General features: G+C 46.5%; 1 protein-coding gene across 2 annotated transcripts in view; it reads left to right on the top strand.

Moving 5' to 3' along the window:
• The first annotated feature begins 5,696 nt into the window (after window positions 1–5,696).
• Window positions 5,697–14,259, top strand: part of GSR (glutathione-disulfide reductase) — a 34,372-nt gene continuing 25,809 nt past the window's right edge. Inside the window, exon 1 of one of the 2 annotated variants that reach the window (XM_053916536.1) lies at window positions 5,697–6,090. In XM_053916536.1, the coding sequence (XP_053772511.1) occupies window positions 5,797–6,090 (294 nt within the window). In that variant the 5' untranslated portion in view covers window positions 5,697–5,796. The remainder of the gene's footprint in view (window positions 6,091–14,259) is intronic. The other variant, XM_024562646.3, reaches the window with a different exon arrangement.

Raw genomic sequence — 14,259 nt, 5'->3', positions numbered from 1 at the left:
CTTAACAAGATTAACAAGATTTCATGCTTTGAATTTTTGTTTCTGGCCGATCAGTCCTCCCTCCTCACCCTGCAATTTAATTCAACAAACATTTCTTGAGCCCCACAATTTGCCTGGTACTGTGGAGATTCAAATATGTGTAAGTTACTGAATTTGTCCTCAGGAAGCGCAGTTTAGTGGGGAAGATAGCCCTGCAAACAGATAAATACAATACAGTGCCTAAGTGCTATGATAGGTAACTCCAGGGTGGCACCAAATCCTACCCCAGGACTGGGGGGAAGGCTTGGCGGGGAGGCTTGCCTAAAAGAAATCATGAGCTCTGGCTCATGCGGCTCAGTGGATTGAGCACCCGTCTGTGAACCAGAGGGTTGCCAGTTCAATTCCCTGTCAGGGCACATGCCTGGGTTACGGGCTAGGTCCCCAGTAGGGGGCACGCAAGAGGCAACCACACTGATTTCTCTCCCTCTCTCTCTCCCTCCCTTCCCCTCTGTCTAAAAGTAAATAAATAAAATCTTAAAAAAAAAAAAAAAAAAAGAAATCATGAACAAACTGTTGTAAAGGTTAGGAGCCGGGGTGGGGGTACAAAAGGAAGAGCGGGAGTTTTAAGTTTAGGAAACAATGCAGGGGAACTACCCACAGTTAAAATGTTGCAGTTCAAAGTTTGAATGGAGTGCATATGGGTCGGTTGGAGCCAGGACCACGGAGGCCTTTGCTTTGTATATATGCTGAGAACTGCATCCTGGAAGTGAAGATAACAACATCTGAGGTCACAGTCTCAAAATTCATCAGCATTCACTGGCAGATGTGCTGTGATTTCTCACAGCAGCTCTGTTCCTGTGGTCACTAATAATCTTGAGGACTTTTTTTGGTGCTTATTGACATTTAATTTAACCTTCATTTGGAAGTGTCTATTCAGATGTATTTAACCATATTGCTTCTCTTTTGTATTTTTTAAAAAGATTTTATTTATTTTTTTAGAGTGGAGAAAGAGGAGAGAAACATCAATGTGTGGTTCCCTCTCACGGACCCTACAGGAGTCCTGGCCTGCAACCCAGGCATGTGCCCTGACTGGGAATCGAACCAGTCACCATTTGGTTTGCAGGCCGGCACTCAATCCACTGAGCCACACCACTCAGGGCTGTGTCTCTTGTATTAATGAGGTGTAGGAGTTCTTTATATAGCCTTAATACCAGTCACATGTGAATATTTCTCTGTCTGTAATTTACCTACTTAGTTCTTAATATTTAAATGAGGTTTTAATTTTGAAGATCATTGTCAAATATTATTTTACAGTCATTGCTTTCTAAGAAACTTTTGCCTACCCTGAGGTTGAAGGATTCTATTTTTTTCTAAAGCTTTGTTTTAGCTTTTATACTTAAGTTAATGAAATTATGTTTGTATTTTCCCTAAATAATGGAAAAGATGGCTACTTTTGAAAGTACTTCTCCCCTAGGCTTTACTCCCAACAACTGAAAACTTAAATTGCAAAAACAATTTAATTTTCACGTCTCAACATTTAGAGACATCTTGATGTGCTCCATAAGAATTTTGATCCCGTAAATGCAACTTAGTGATCTGGTAGAAAATATTTTGTGGTGAATTTTTACATTAATATTTTATGTCCTTGTTAACTTGTATTTAAGCATAAATGTCCGTTAGCTTCCTATCTTTATCCAGTGATCCATTGTGCATGTAAGCTAAAATCCATAACCAAGAATATGAACTATTTAAAACTGTAAACCAGTCAAAGCCTCCACAGTAGCTTCAGTGTTCAGCAACCACAGTGACCTCTCCTGGCTCTGACTTCACAGCACTCAGTGCTTTTTCTAATTATTTGGAATGCCATAATATTCTTATATTGTTATTGAACTTTTCATGTATATATCGACTTCTTCCACAGAGATTCTAATTCAGGAGCTATTATTCAAAGTTCCTCAGTGGTATTGTATCTAAATATGGCTTATAAAATAATATACAGTAACACTACCAAATGTGAGCAAGGAGGTGGAAAAACTAAATTACTCATACATTGCTGGTGAGAAGATGGTACAGCCAGTCTGTAAAATAAGGCATTTTCTTAGATAATTAAACATGCATTTACCATATGACCCAACAATTTCAGTCTTGGGCATTAATCCTTCAGAAATGAAAGCTAAGTTCACCAGAGAACTTGCAAGTAAATGGCTGTAGCAGCAGAGAGGGAGCAGAGTGTGCCACCCCAAAATATGGTTTTTTGGGAGATATTTTAAGCAACTGATTTATGTTTTTCTCATATCTCCCTCTCCTTCTTCTTTCCCCTCTACAACAATAAATACATAAAATCTTTTAAAATATATTTTTAGCCCTGGCTGATGTGGCTCAGTTGATTGAGCACTGGCCTGCTAACCAAAGGGTTGCTGGTTCAATTCCCAGTTGGGGAGCATGCCTGGGTTGCAGGCCAGGTCCCCATTATGGGGCGTATCAGAGGCAACCACACATTGGTGTTTCTCTCCCCCTCTTTCTCCCTCCTTTCTACTCTAAAAATAAATAAATAAAATCTTTAAAAAATAAAAATAAAAATATATGTTCTTAAAGATGAAATTATTAAAAGGTGAAATAATTGTTTGGGGCTCTGCTCTTTTTCACAAATCATGCTAATTTATCATGAGGTCATAAGACTGCCACACTTGAACAGTAACTCGGTTGACTTTTATTCTCATCATTTAATATCGTCCCCAAACTACCTCTTGGTAACTGCATGAACTAAAATTTTACTGTAGCTGACATTTCTTTGCTTAAAGAGAAAATTTAGATATGATCAGAAGTCTTCAGTGCTTGGGATATGGCTACCTACTCCCCTTCCCACCTAAGTCAGAAGCAAAAATGAAAAATGCTCACGTGAAAATAAAATACGGTATGAACCTTTGGTTTCAACACACTACATAGGGTTATATAACTGGGTGATTACAAGTTCCTTTCTCCTTTGAAACTAGCTGAGTCATAGACGTCTGCATCCTTTCATCTTTGTTTGCTTAGTGGAGTCATTTTTCCCCCCAGATTTCCTGGTTCAAGATCTGCCATCTTTGACTCTTGTACCCTCCCCCACCCCAATTTGTTAATTTCACTTCTTTATTTCTGTCCAATCTGTTCCTTCTCTGTTCACAATACTTCTACCTGTTACCTTTGCTTCCTATACTGCCAGTTTCATAGTCTCCAGTTCATTTGCATATTTTCAGGGATACACCTCTGAAAAATCTCCAGTCACTATTTCTTTGGAGCAATGTCTAAATACTTGTGCCTGATCACCACCAAAATCCATCTCCCGTTACCCTCTTCAAGCTGCCTATGGTCTAGCCAGTTGGCACTGCTCTGCTTACTATTTCCAGTGTGTGCCGCCTGATTTCCTCCTCTCTAGTTATTTCTTTGACATGCTTATTTTCTTTTGGTGAGCCTCCCATTCAGATGGATGAGCTGAAACTCACCGAGGTTAAGTAACTATGACTGCCTGTGGTGTGATACGAATCCAAATTTCTCTGACTCAGACTCAGCTCCAAAGTACTTCAGTGTGTGTCTCTTAAGAACAAGGATGGTCTTTCATAACCACAGTGCAGTGACCAAACTCAGGAAATTTCACATCAGTGTAATACCATTATATATTATACAAGCCTTATTCAAATTTCACCAACTGTCCCAATCCAGTTCTATCCAGGATCAAGCCTTAATTTTAGTCATCATATTTCTTCAGTCTTTAACCTGGAATATTTCCCCAGCCTTACTTTGTTTTTAAGACATTGATAGTTTTTCCTGGACTTCTAGCAGGAATACTACGTAAGTGAAGTTGTGCACTTCTTGCTGCATCACGTCATAAGGCACAATGACAACTGTCTCATTATTGGCAATGTTTCACTTCGATCACTTGGATAAGGTGGCATGTGGGCAACTGTAAAGTTATCATTTTCCCCTTTGTGTGTGTTTGTATTAGGTAGAGCTACTACATCTCCCAGGCTTGACAGTGGCTTAGTACTAGGTGTGCTGTAGGGTCCGGTGGCACAGCCTCCCTTATTACCCAAGCTGTGTACACCCTCCTGTTCTAGTTGAGCCTTGATTACAGTAGGCAAGTCCAAGGTCAGCCACCTCCCCTATTCTGCCTGGGGTCACACAGCATAGGCTACAAAATGATCTGCAGTTGGTTACTACTTGCGCTGGGCTTGGAGGTGCCCAAGTGAGGCCAAGCTGTGAACCAAGGCCAGCTGCTTCTAGTACTGGGCCTGGGGCAACTTAGTGAGAGGTACAGGCCTCACTGAAGCCAGATGCTCCTTGTTGGAAAGAATTTAGGAAAATCTGAAGCATGGGCCAAGACAGGCTATTAGTATGGAAAAGCCACTGGAAACAGCTTGGGTGGGCCTGAAAGTTGGGTGGTTCGGGGCCTCAGGGAATCACTGGAGTGGAGCAAATAGTGTGACCCAGGTTGATGGAGTCTCAAATATGGTGCCTACCTGCCAGCTCTTTGGGGGAAGGGCTCAAAAAAGGAACAATGGCCTCTGCCGACACTTTTGTCCTGGAGAAAGTTGCCCCCCAGCTCTTGCCCTGATGTTGGACAATTTGGTTCCTCCCCTGATGTTGGACAATATAATCTGCTGCCTTCACACTGGAGCTCAAAGAGAGTGAATCTGACTAAGTTTGTGTGCAGGCCCTTTAAGAGGTACTGCCAGGGACTCCAGAAGTCTTGTCTTCTACAGCCTCAATCCTTGCTGGTTTCTACAGCCAGAATGTGGCAACTTCTCTTCCTGGCACTGGAACCCTGGGCTGGGGGGCCTGGTGTGGGGCTGGGACCCTATGCTCGATCCCTCCCAATTTTTATCTACCACACATGGATGTGGGACCAGCAGTGTGTGCAGATTCACTCCTCCTACCAGTCTTCTTGTGGTTTCTTTAATTCCATAGTTGTAGGGGCTTCCATTCAGCTCAATTTCTGATGGTTGTCCTACAGTTTAGTTGTAATTTTGATGTGGTTTGCGAGGTATCTATGCTGCCATCTGGACCAGAAGTCTTGAGTTTGTTGCTTAAAGCAGGGGTCCCCAACCCTGCGGACTTGTATTGTCTGTGGCCTGTTAGGAACAGGTTGCACAGGGAAGTGAGCATTGAGCTAAATTACCACCTGAGCTCCTGCTCCTGTCTTCTTGCCCCTGAACACCCCCTCCCCCGGCAAATTATCTTCCACTAAACCTGTCCCTGGTGCCAAAAAGTTTGGGTACTGCTGATTTAAAGTGTAGATTGCTAGGTTGCAGGTCCAAAGCTCCCATTTAATCGATCTGGGTTAGAGCCTAGGAATCAACACTCCACGTGGTCTGCGATCAAACTTCGAGAAACATCAACCTCCAAAATAATGGAGGGCAATTCTCCAAAGGCTGGATGAAATAATAGAGGGCGTTCATTTTTCCTCACCCCACGGGCTTCAGAACCTTACATCTGTTTGAGGCCACTCCAGTGCGGGACCCAGGTGGGAGGACTACGGAGGCTGAGTGATTACTCCTACTCCTCCCACCCTCAGCTCCTGAAATTGAGCAGGGAAAGTGGCTAGCTCGCAGGTAGAACAGCTAGGGGTGGAGCTGGGAGTTGGAGCGGCCTCTTGGCACAGGTCCACCCAAGCCTCAAGGGGCCGGGGCATGCCCGGAGGCCCATGCCCCGCCCAGCACTCCATCCCGCCACACCCCGGTTGCGTAGTCATCTCCGCCAGGCCGCGCTGGCCTGGGGCCCGCGCCCCCTCCTTCCCGGGGGACCGCCCCGGGGCCGCCCCCGGCGCGCACTTCCGCGTGCATGGCCTTGCTGCTGGGGACCCTGCGCACGAGCGCGCTGCCGAGCTCGCGGCAGGGGGCGCGCGCCTTGGCCGGCTTCCCACAGTCTCGGCCGCGGGCGGCCTGCGCAGTCGCTCCCGCAATGGCGACCGGGCAGCAGTCGCAGCCGCAGGGTCCCCCGCCTCCCGCCAGCGCCGTGGTCTACGACTACCTGGTGATCGGAGGCGGCTCCGGGGGACTGGCTAGCGCGCGCCGGGCGGCCGAGCTGGGCGCCAGGGTCGCCGTGGTGGAGAGCCACAAGCTGGGCGGCACTTGCGTGAGTACCGGTCCCTCCCGGCGCTTCTCGCGCGTCTGTCTCTGCTGCAGCGTTGCGACCCACAGCCCCGCTTTCCCTTCGCTTCTCCTGCAACCGTCTGCACTCTTTCCCGGTGCGATCCTCCAGGCCCCTAGGATGCCCCCACCCCCCACCTGCCCCAGCTCTGCGCTGCGCTTGCTGCTTTACCGCCGCTGCTAAAGGCAGGATCCCAGCAGGTTTACATGAAGGACGTGTGAAGGGGCGTCCCTGCGCCCCCCCGAAGCTAAACCTGAGTCTGTTCAGGCCCAGGTGCCAAATTAGCGATAGCCGTAGGTTGTTAAATCTAACGTAACTTCCCTGCGTCCTCACTCCTCAAGGTGGAAGAATATTGTGTTCCACGCTTGAGTTCATAACCAGATCCATGAAACATAAAACTTCATCTGGAAAACCTGCAGGTGGCCTGTGTGTGTGGGGAGAGGGGCTTATATATTTTTAAGCAAAGAGGATCCTAGTCCTCTCCCTTCAATTTCAAGGGCAGAGTGATTTTCTCACCTGCACATTGGAATTACCTGAGGAGTTGAAAAAACTCTGCCTGGGTTCCGCCCCCATGGCTTCTGAGTTCATTGGTCTGAGGTGCAGGCTGGCTGTTGGGATTTTTAGAAGCAACATAGGTGATTCCGAATTTCAGTCAGGGTTGAGAACCTCTGGCTACAGGTTACCTTAATGTAGAATTTACTATTAAGTGAATTTTTAAGCCTTTAACTTGTTTTGTCTTGTGGGGGGGGGGGCGTATTTTAAAACTACCGAAAAAAAGAGGGTTGTAAATCTTGCGATTGAAAAACTATCATTTTTAAGAAGTTTTGTTCCTAAGTTACTGCTGCAGCCTTTCCTATCACAAGACTTGGGTGAGGTACTTGCCGTTAATATTAAAACGTCTCCAAGAATAACCTGGGATTGGGGATGGGCGCTCTAAATTCCTTTGGAGACTGACGTTTAAGTTATACTAAACTGGGAACTCCTTAAGGGCAGGGATGGGTTCCTGTGTGTGTGCACCTCTTAACAAAATACCTCGCTCCGTAACTATGTGTGAAATTGTTACAGGAAAGGGGACCTGGCCTTCAGAGGGTCTGCCTAGAGCCGGCTGCTGGTGTGTGGGTTCTTTGATTTGGTGCAGGAAAGATTGCACACAGGAGTCCAGGTGATTTCTAGAGGGCGTTTATTGAAGTTGGGGTCAGTGAAACAAAGAAGGACCTAGGATAGAAGAAGCAACAGGAGAGGGACTAAGTGGGGAAATGAGCCTGGACTGGGCTGCCTCGGCTCACTAAGAAGTCAGAGAAGGGGGACCTTGGGGACAGGGTCAGGGGTTAGCCCAGGATAAGATGTCACTGCCCATTGCTCCCTGGTTGTAAGCCTCATGGGGTCACTTAGGGTTTAGGAGATACATGCCTAAGAAGTGGGGGAAGAAGAGGGAGAGGGGGAAGGAAAAGGGACAGCGTGTGCCTGGGAGGGAGAGTGCACTGTACCCTCATTTTGAGGGTTTTTAAGTCTGGTAGTTTAGAGGAAGTCTTGGGGAGGATTCATTAGAATATTCATCAGCTTTATACTGATGTATCAAAATGAAATTTATTCTGTAACTTCCTTTGTCCTTGGGTGTGTTTGGCAAGTGGCACTAATTGGATTTCTGCCATCTATCTCCGGAGCCTCTGATTGGGGAGAAGTTTAAACCATTGAACTCTTAGCTGTCCTTGGTTACAGAAGATAGGATTTACTATATGGCTGTGCATTGCTTGGCTTTTGAACTATCTTTCTGCTTATTCCTCTTGCCCTGACTTACTAGCCTGACTCAAAATGAATGAAACTTAATATTGACAGCTATGAAAGGGCTGACTCTATGTCCAGTCCTGATTTTTCAAGTTCAGAATGAAAGTGGGAATGAGAAAAGGAAAAAAAAATCCCTGTTGGTTATCTACTTGCACCTTTACACCTTGGTCCAGAGAAATGCAGTTGGAAGTAAGTCTCTGCAGAAGGGTTGAGGGGTGCCACTGAAGGTCTCCTAACAACCTGATTACTGCTCATCTTTGTATTGGCAGCAAAATGGCACCAGGTATGGACCAGTGGAGTCAGAGCAGACCTTGACTTGAGTTCGGGCTAAGAAAGAATTCAGAGCCAAGACTCAGACTGTACGAGAAAGTTTATTTAGCCCTGGCCAGGATGCTTAGTTGCTCAGAGCATTGTCCCAACAAACCAGGGTTGTGGGTTTGATACCCTGTCAGGCCATACGCAAGAATCAACCAGTGAGGGCATAAATAAGTAAAATAAATCTAGACCCCCTTCGAGGGGGCAGGAGAATAGGTCTTAAGAGAATAGGAGAATAGATGTTTCTCTCTGCCCCTTCCTTTCTCTTTAAAATCAATTTTTAAAAATGAATTTTAAAAAAGAGAAAGTATATTTAGAAAGTCATAAAGGTAGAAGTGAGCCGTAGAAGACACGGTCTCAGGAGACAAATTTCAGAGGCCAAAGGAGGGCCCTTTAGAGCTTAGGAGAAACAGAGGCAAGGGGAGGGGCTGGGGAAAGGCACTGGTGTTCTCCTAGGAGAGAGCTGCACTGGGTCTTCCATCCTAAGGGCTTTTTAAGGGTGGGGATTTTAGGGGTGGTCCCAGGAGAGGATTCAGTAAACTATTCATCAGCTTTTCAGTCATGTCCTTTCAGGGTCATGGTCTCCACTGGTTGGTCAGCACCTGGACAGGAGGTCTTTAGTTGCTGCAGCCGGTCCTGCTGTCAGCCATGGCGTCCCATGTCTGGTGTAGCTGCTTTCCCGGGCCTAGAGCTAAAACACAGCTGTTTTCAATACAGGTCAGAACCTCATTTTCCTGGGGCCTTAATGCTTAAGACCTATTCTCCTGCCCCCTCGAAGGGGGTCTAGACAGCATGGGCAGTGATACGCTAGGGGAGGAAAGGTCACCCCGGGGGAGGTCCTTGTTTTCCTAGTTTTGCCTGTGCAAAGCCCCCCACCCCCACTTTCCACCCTGGTGACCTTTTTCATCCCTGGCCTGTCATCCTTGCTGTGCTCATGTCTGTCTAACTGCCTACCACATTTGTACCTCGTTGCTCTCTTCCCTACTTATGTCATAATAAGCTGTGGGGTTCCTTGTCATTATCGGGTTCTACTGGTATTAATCAAGAAGGGGCTGTCTTGTATCTAGGTCCTTGTTTGTCATATGAATACACTAAGGCAGGGGTATCAAACTCATTTTTACGGGGGGTGGGGGCCACATCAGCCTTGCGGTTGCCTTCAAAGGGCTGAATGTAATTTCAACTCCTTAACAGTTAAGGATACATCCTACATTTATACAGTCCTAAAATTATTTTGGCTCTTTAAAGGCAACCGCAAGGCTAGTGAGGCCCCTGGGGAAAATAAGTTTGACACCCCTGCACTGAGAGATAAACTACTTCTGAGAATGAGCAAAGGTCAGCTCAGGGCAGTCGGCGTTTTACACTGCACTGCTTTCCTAAAGAGCACCTGGCCTTTCTTCCCTTGTTCTCCTGCAGCAACTTTCATTTTCCCATGAGCATGGGTGTTCTGGGGAACACCCCTCCCCTTTCATGGCATTCCATTTGGGTTCTTCTCAAACTTCTTTTGTACAAGGAGGGGTGTTGGTACGTGCTGAATATGAGAGGAGATATAACCAACTTGTAAGACATGAGTTTAGGTTTGTTCGGATTCCAGTAGCTGGGCTTGCAAAAATAAACTTCTCATTTGCAGGAATTTCCAGGCAGGTGTAGGGAAACTTGAGGCTTTCTTAAGCATATAATTTCATTTGTTCATGTCTTTATTTCTTGTATCCTAAGTGCTAAACTGGGGCTGGCTGAGAGAAAAGGGTCTATACTAACATTTGTAGGCAAAGTTCCCTTCCCTCAAAGAATTTACGATATAGGGAGGACAAAATGTAGACAGTCAACCCCGAAGCGAGATGGTCTGTATTAATTGCTGCATTAATAACAAATTAACAGTAGTTGAGAGGAGTTGTAATTAATCATTTCTGTGTGGGCACCATGGGATTGTTTCATGGAGGTAGTATCTCTGCACTTGATGGATAAATATTTTTTGTGAGGGTAGAGTCAGGGCAAAGGCCTAGAGACAGGCTATGCTGTGTAATCAAATTTGACTGGAGCAGAGGTTGTCTCTAATAGAAGAGATGGGAAGCTAATGGGTGGGTGGGTGGGTGTGGTAAAAAATGTGGGGTTGCTGGAAGTGTCACCACAAAGGAACCAGCCCAAAGCTGGTGTGCCACAGGCCAACCACTGGTGTGTGAGTTCTTGACTTTGTGCAGGAAAGATTTCATTAACAAGTCCAGGTCATTTTGAACGTACAATTATTAAAGCTGGGACAGTGAGACAAAGGGGCGGCTTAGCACAGAAGAAGCACTGGAGAGAGAGCCTAGGCGGTGCCTTGCTTTGGCTCCCTAGAAAAGTGATAGGAAAGAAGTGAGCCAAGGTGGGGCTGCTGTCAGCTCACTGGGGAGTCAGAGAAAAGGTGGCCTGGGGGACAGGTTCAGGGGGTAAGCCCAAAATGAGCTGCCCATGCTCTCCTGGTTGCGAGTCTCGTGGGAACCCTTAGACTTTAGGCAAGAAAAGTAGGGATGCATGCCTCAGAGGGAAGGAAGTCATGGGTGTGCTTGTCTTGAGGGCTCTTTCCTGTTTTCTAACGGTGAGTATTTTATAGGAGGATCTCAATAGAATATGCATCAGCTTAATACTGATGTGCCAGAATGAGATTTATTCCCCTGATTTCATCTGTCCTTGGATGTGGTCAACACAAATGGCACTAACTGGTTTCTGTTACCTGTGGCACCTGAGGTCATGTTATGAGGTATCTTTTGGGGGGCTTGTTGGCAGGGGCACCAACCCTGTGATTTCAGAGTTGGCATTTCAGTCCCACCGCCTTGACCCCTGGGGAGGGGAGAAGGACTGGAGGTCGAGTCAGTCGTCAGTGGCCAATGACTCAGTCATGCCTGTGCAACGAAACCTGCATGAAAAACCCAAAAGTTTGGGGCTCAGGGAGCTTTCCTGTTAGTGAACACGTGGAGGTTTGGGGGGCGGAGTGCACTCTGACAGGGCATGGAAGCTCTGTACCCTTTTCCCCATACCTTGGCCTTTGCGTCTCTTCCATCGGACTGGTCCAGAATTATATTCTTTTATAATGAACTGGTAATCTAGCAAGTAAAATGTTTCTCTGAGTTCTGTGAGCTGCTCTAGCAAATTAATCAAAACCAGGAAGGGGGTGTTTAGAACCTGTGACCTAGAGCTGGTTGGTCAAAACCCAGGTGACAACTGGACTTGGATTGGTGTCTGAAGTGGCGAGGGAGTGGTGCAGAGAGATCTGGGCAGATCTGGGGGAGAAGTAGGGAGGGGCCGTAGGAGGAGTTTGCCGAGGTAACATAAGCAGTGTAGGATGAGATTGGCTGAGAAGCTGAATGCCTTCAGAGCGCATGTAATTATGGGCAAGAAGATATGAAATAAAAGAAGGGCTCTCAGACTGGTGGGCTCGGGCTCTCCTTGGCTCTCAGGCTCTCTTCTTCCTTGAGGATGCCTGTATGATCGTGCTGCAGCTGCCTGCGTTTCCCCACAGATGGATGGGGTTTTGGATGGGAAGGAACTCTGGGCACAGTCTGGGATTGGGCTGGCCTGGCAGAGGGTGGCAGGATTATTCTTTGGGTGTTCTAAAGGAAACAGGCTTTGAGGCAGAAGCCTGCCCTTCTTCCAGTATTGTGTAGCTTTTGTATCTTGTGTTGTTTTACTTTGTAAACTAACCCTGTAGAAACAAGATTAATTAAAACTAACAGTGAATGATAAACAGTCAGAGAAAGACAAATACCATGTGATTTAACTCATATGTGGAATCTAATGAACAAACTGAACCAACAAGGAAAATGGGGACAGACTCATAGAGAGCAGGATGACAGCTATTGGGGGGGTGTGGCGGTTAGGGGGTGGAGGGATTGAGCAAAAAGGACTTGTAGACATGGACAGCAGTGTGGTGATTGCTGGGGGAAAGGGAGTGTAAGAGGACTAAAAGGTAAAGAAAAAAAAATACAATAAAGATTAAATTTAAAAAAACTAACAGGGTATGATAGGAAAACTCAGGTGTTAAAGAGCTTAGTCTTAATTGATAAGCATAAGTGACAAATTCATGTGGAAAGCTGTTATTCCAAAATTGTGAAGCTCTTGAATAAAGACCCCTTTCTTTTATCACCAAACCTTTGCCCCTGGAACTTTGCCTAGAGGGTGGTGGCGGGCAGCGGGACCCCGATTGCTGTTCGATAACAGGGGAGCAGTCTGGAAGCACTGAGCCATTAACCTCGGGGTCTGATGCTGTCTCCATGTAGATAGTGTCAGAATTGAGTTAATTGCTTGGTGGTGTGTGATCTCTCACACACACACACACACACACACACGCCTGTCAGAATTGGTGTTAGAATCATACAGGGCCAGGCCAAGAGTTGTCCAGGCAGCACCTTATTTTGTCACTGTTGGTGTAAAGCTGATGAAACTCGACAAAGACAGCGATCTTTGCTCTGGTCATCTGTGTTTTCCAAGCTCCTAGAATGGTCCCGCAGCAAGTAGTTTCTCAATATATATAGTTGCTGAAAGAATGAATTCATGAATCAATAGTGTTTTGCTTAGTAAACGATGACTGGTCCGTTTTCGAAGGGTTCCTTCCTCATACTTGTCAGTCCTGAAACAGATTTCACCCAGCAGAAGGAAAACAGGGAACTGCAGGCAACTTGGGGGGGGGGAGGCAGAAGTGGGGAAATGAGAAAGAAGTTCATTCTCACTTAAGCACATGTGACATTCCTGACAGGAACAGTTGTAACTTAACCAAGTTCTTGATTTACCGTCACCATGGGCAACGTGGTGTTTTTACCCTGGGCAGAATTGAAGGTGAAAGGGCTAGCCCTAGGAAAAATGGTGAAGCTCCTGAATTCTACCAAGTGTAACATCAGGGTCTTTACATGTTCCGTCCGAGTTTGTGGGGGCTCCTGTCCTCATGGTCAGCCAGTGCTGGCAGGCCAGCTGAACACCAGTTTGGAACAGGGAGTTCTCAGAGGTGGACTGTCAGTTTGCAATGGGAGGCAGAGCCTCAGGAGTGCCTGATGTTGGCTGCACACAGGAGTGCAAGAAATTTGTCTCTTCCTACAGCTTCCTGTGGTTAATGTCCACTTGGAGAATGGGGGCTCTGGAAGATTAGCCAGATAGAAAGCATTGCAGGTCTTATCAGTTGTACGCACCCCTGGAAAGTGAGCCCTGAGGACCCATCACCCTACTGCCCCAGTGTGCCAGGCAAGCTTTCTTTGCCATCAGTTGATCTGTTTCTGAAAGGGAGCCAGTCGCTGAAGGAGTTTATCTCCTCTCTTTGCCGTATGCCTTCTGTGCACACAGGGAGCCAGCAGACTGCAGAAATAATTCAGAGGGATCAATGTCTATCATAAATTAGAAAATGGGTGCTTTGTATACATTATGTCTAATACTCTCATAACCTGTAATGGAAGTATTCTCATTCTCATTTCATGTAGTAAGAAACTGAGCTTAGTGAGATTTAGAAACTTAACCCCCCAGCAGCCACTCAACCCTCCAAAAGTGGGAGGGTTGAGATTCAAGCTCATGTCCGTGTGACTACAATTAGCTCTCACACAACTTGACGCACACGTCAGCCTGACAATGGGGAGAGTTGAGTGTGACTGTACATATGTAGCTCTCCACTCCCGCCCAACCCTCTTTGTAGACTAATTGTTCTCGTCCTTCAAATCAAAGAGGCATCTAATAATCAGTTGTGTTGTGCTGAAGTGTAACTAGCTTCTAAAACCTGCAGAGTTGCCAAAGTAGGAAAAATAGTACTGCAGAGTCACGGGCTTCCTTCCAGCCACATCCCAAGCACCTGAAGTGTGCTGTGCTGAAATGCGGATTCCGGCCCAGAAAGGTTTCTGTTTCCCACCACCCACTTCCTCGGATTTCTGGCCCAAGCCTCCACAGTTTTAGAGAATGGTGTGATTCTGCTGTTGCCCCTTGGGTCAGTCTTGGAGAGGCTGAGTCTCTGTCTCTCTTTTCTCTCCAGGTAGGACTGTGGGCTGCATGGGACCGGGGATATATGGATCAGTGCTCTGGTTTACATAGTGGCTGGCACCAGGGAGC

Source organism: Desmodus rotundus, chromosome 13 (genome assembly GCF_022682495.2).
Source record: "Desmodus rotundus isolate HL8 chromosome 13, HLdesRot8A.1, whole genome shotgun sequence".
Taxonomy (NCBI): Eukaryota; Metazoa; Chordata; class Mammalia; order Chiroptera; family Phyllostomidae; genus Desmodus; species Desmodus rotundus.
The sequence above is the reverse complement of the archived record's forward strand: the minus strand, read 5'-3'. Positions and strand labels throughout refer to the sequence as shown.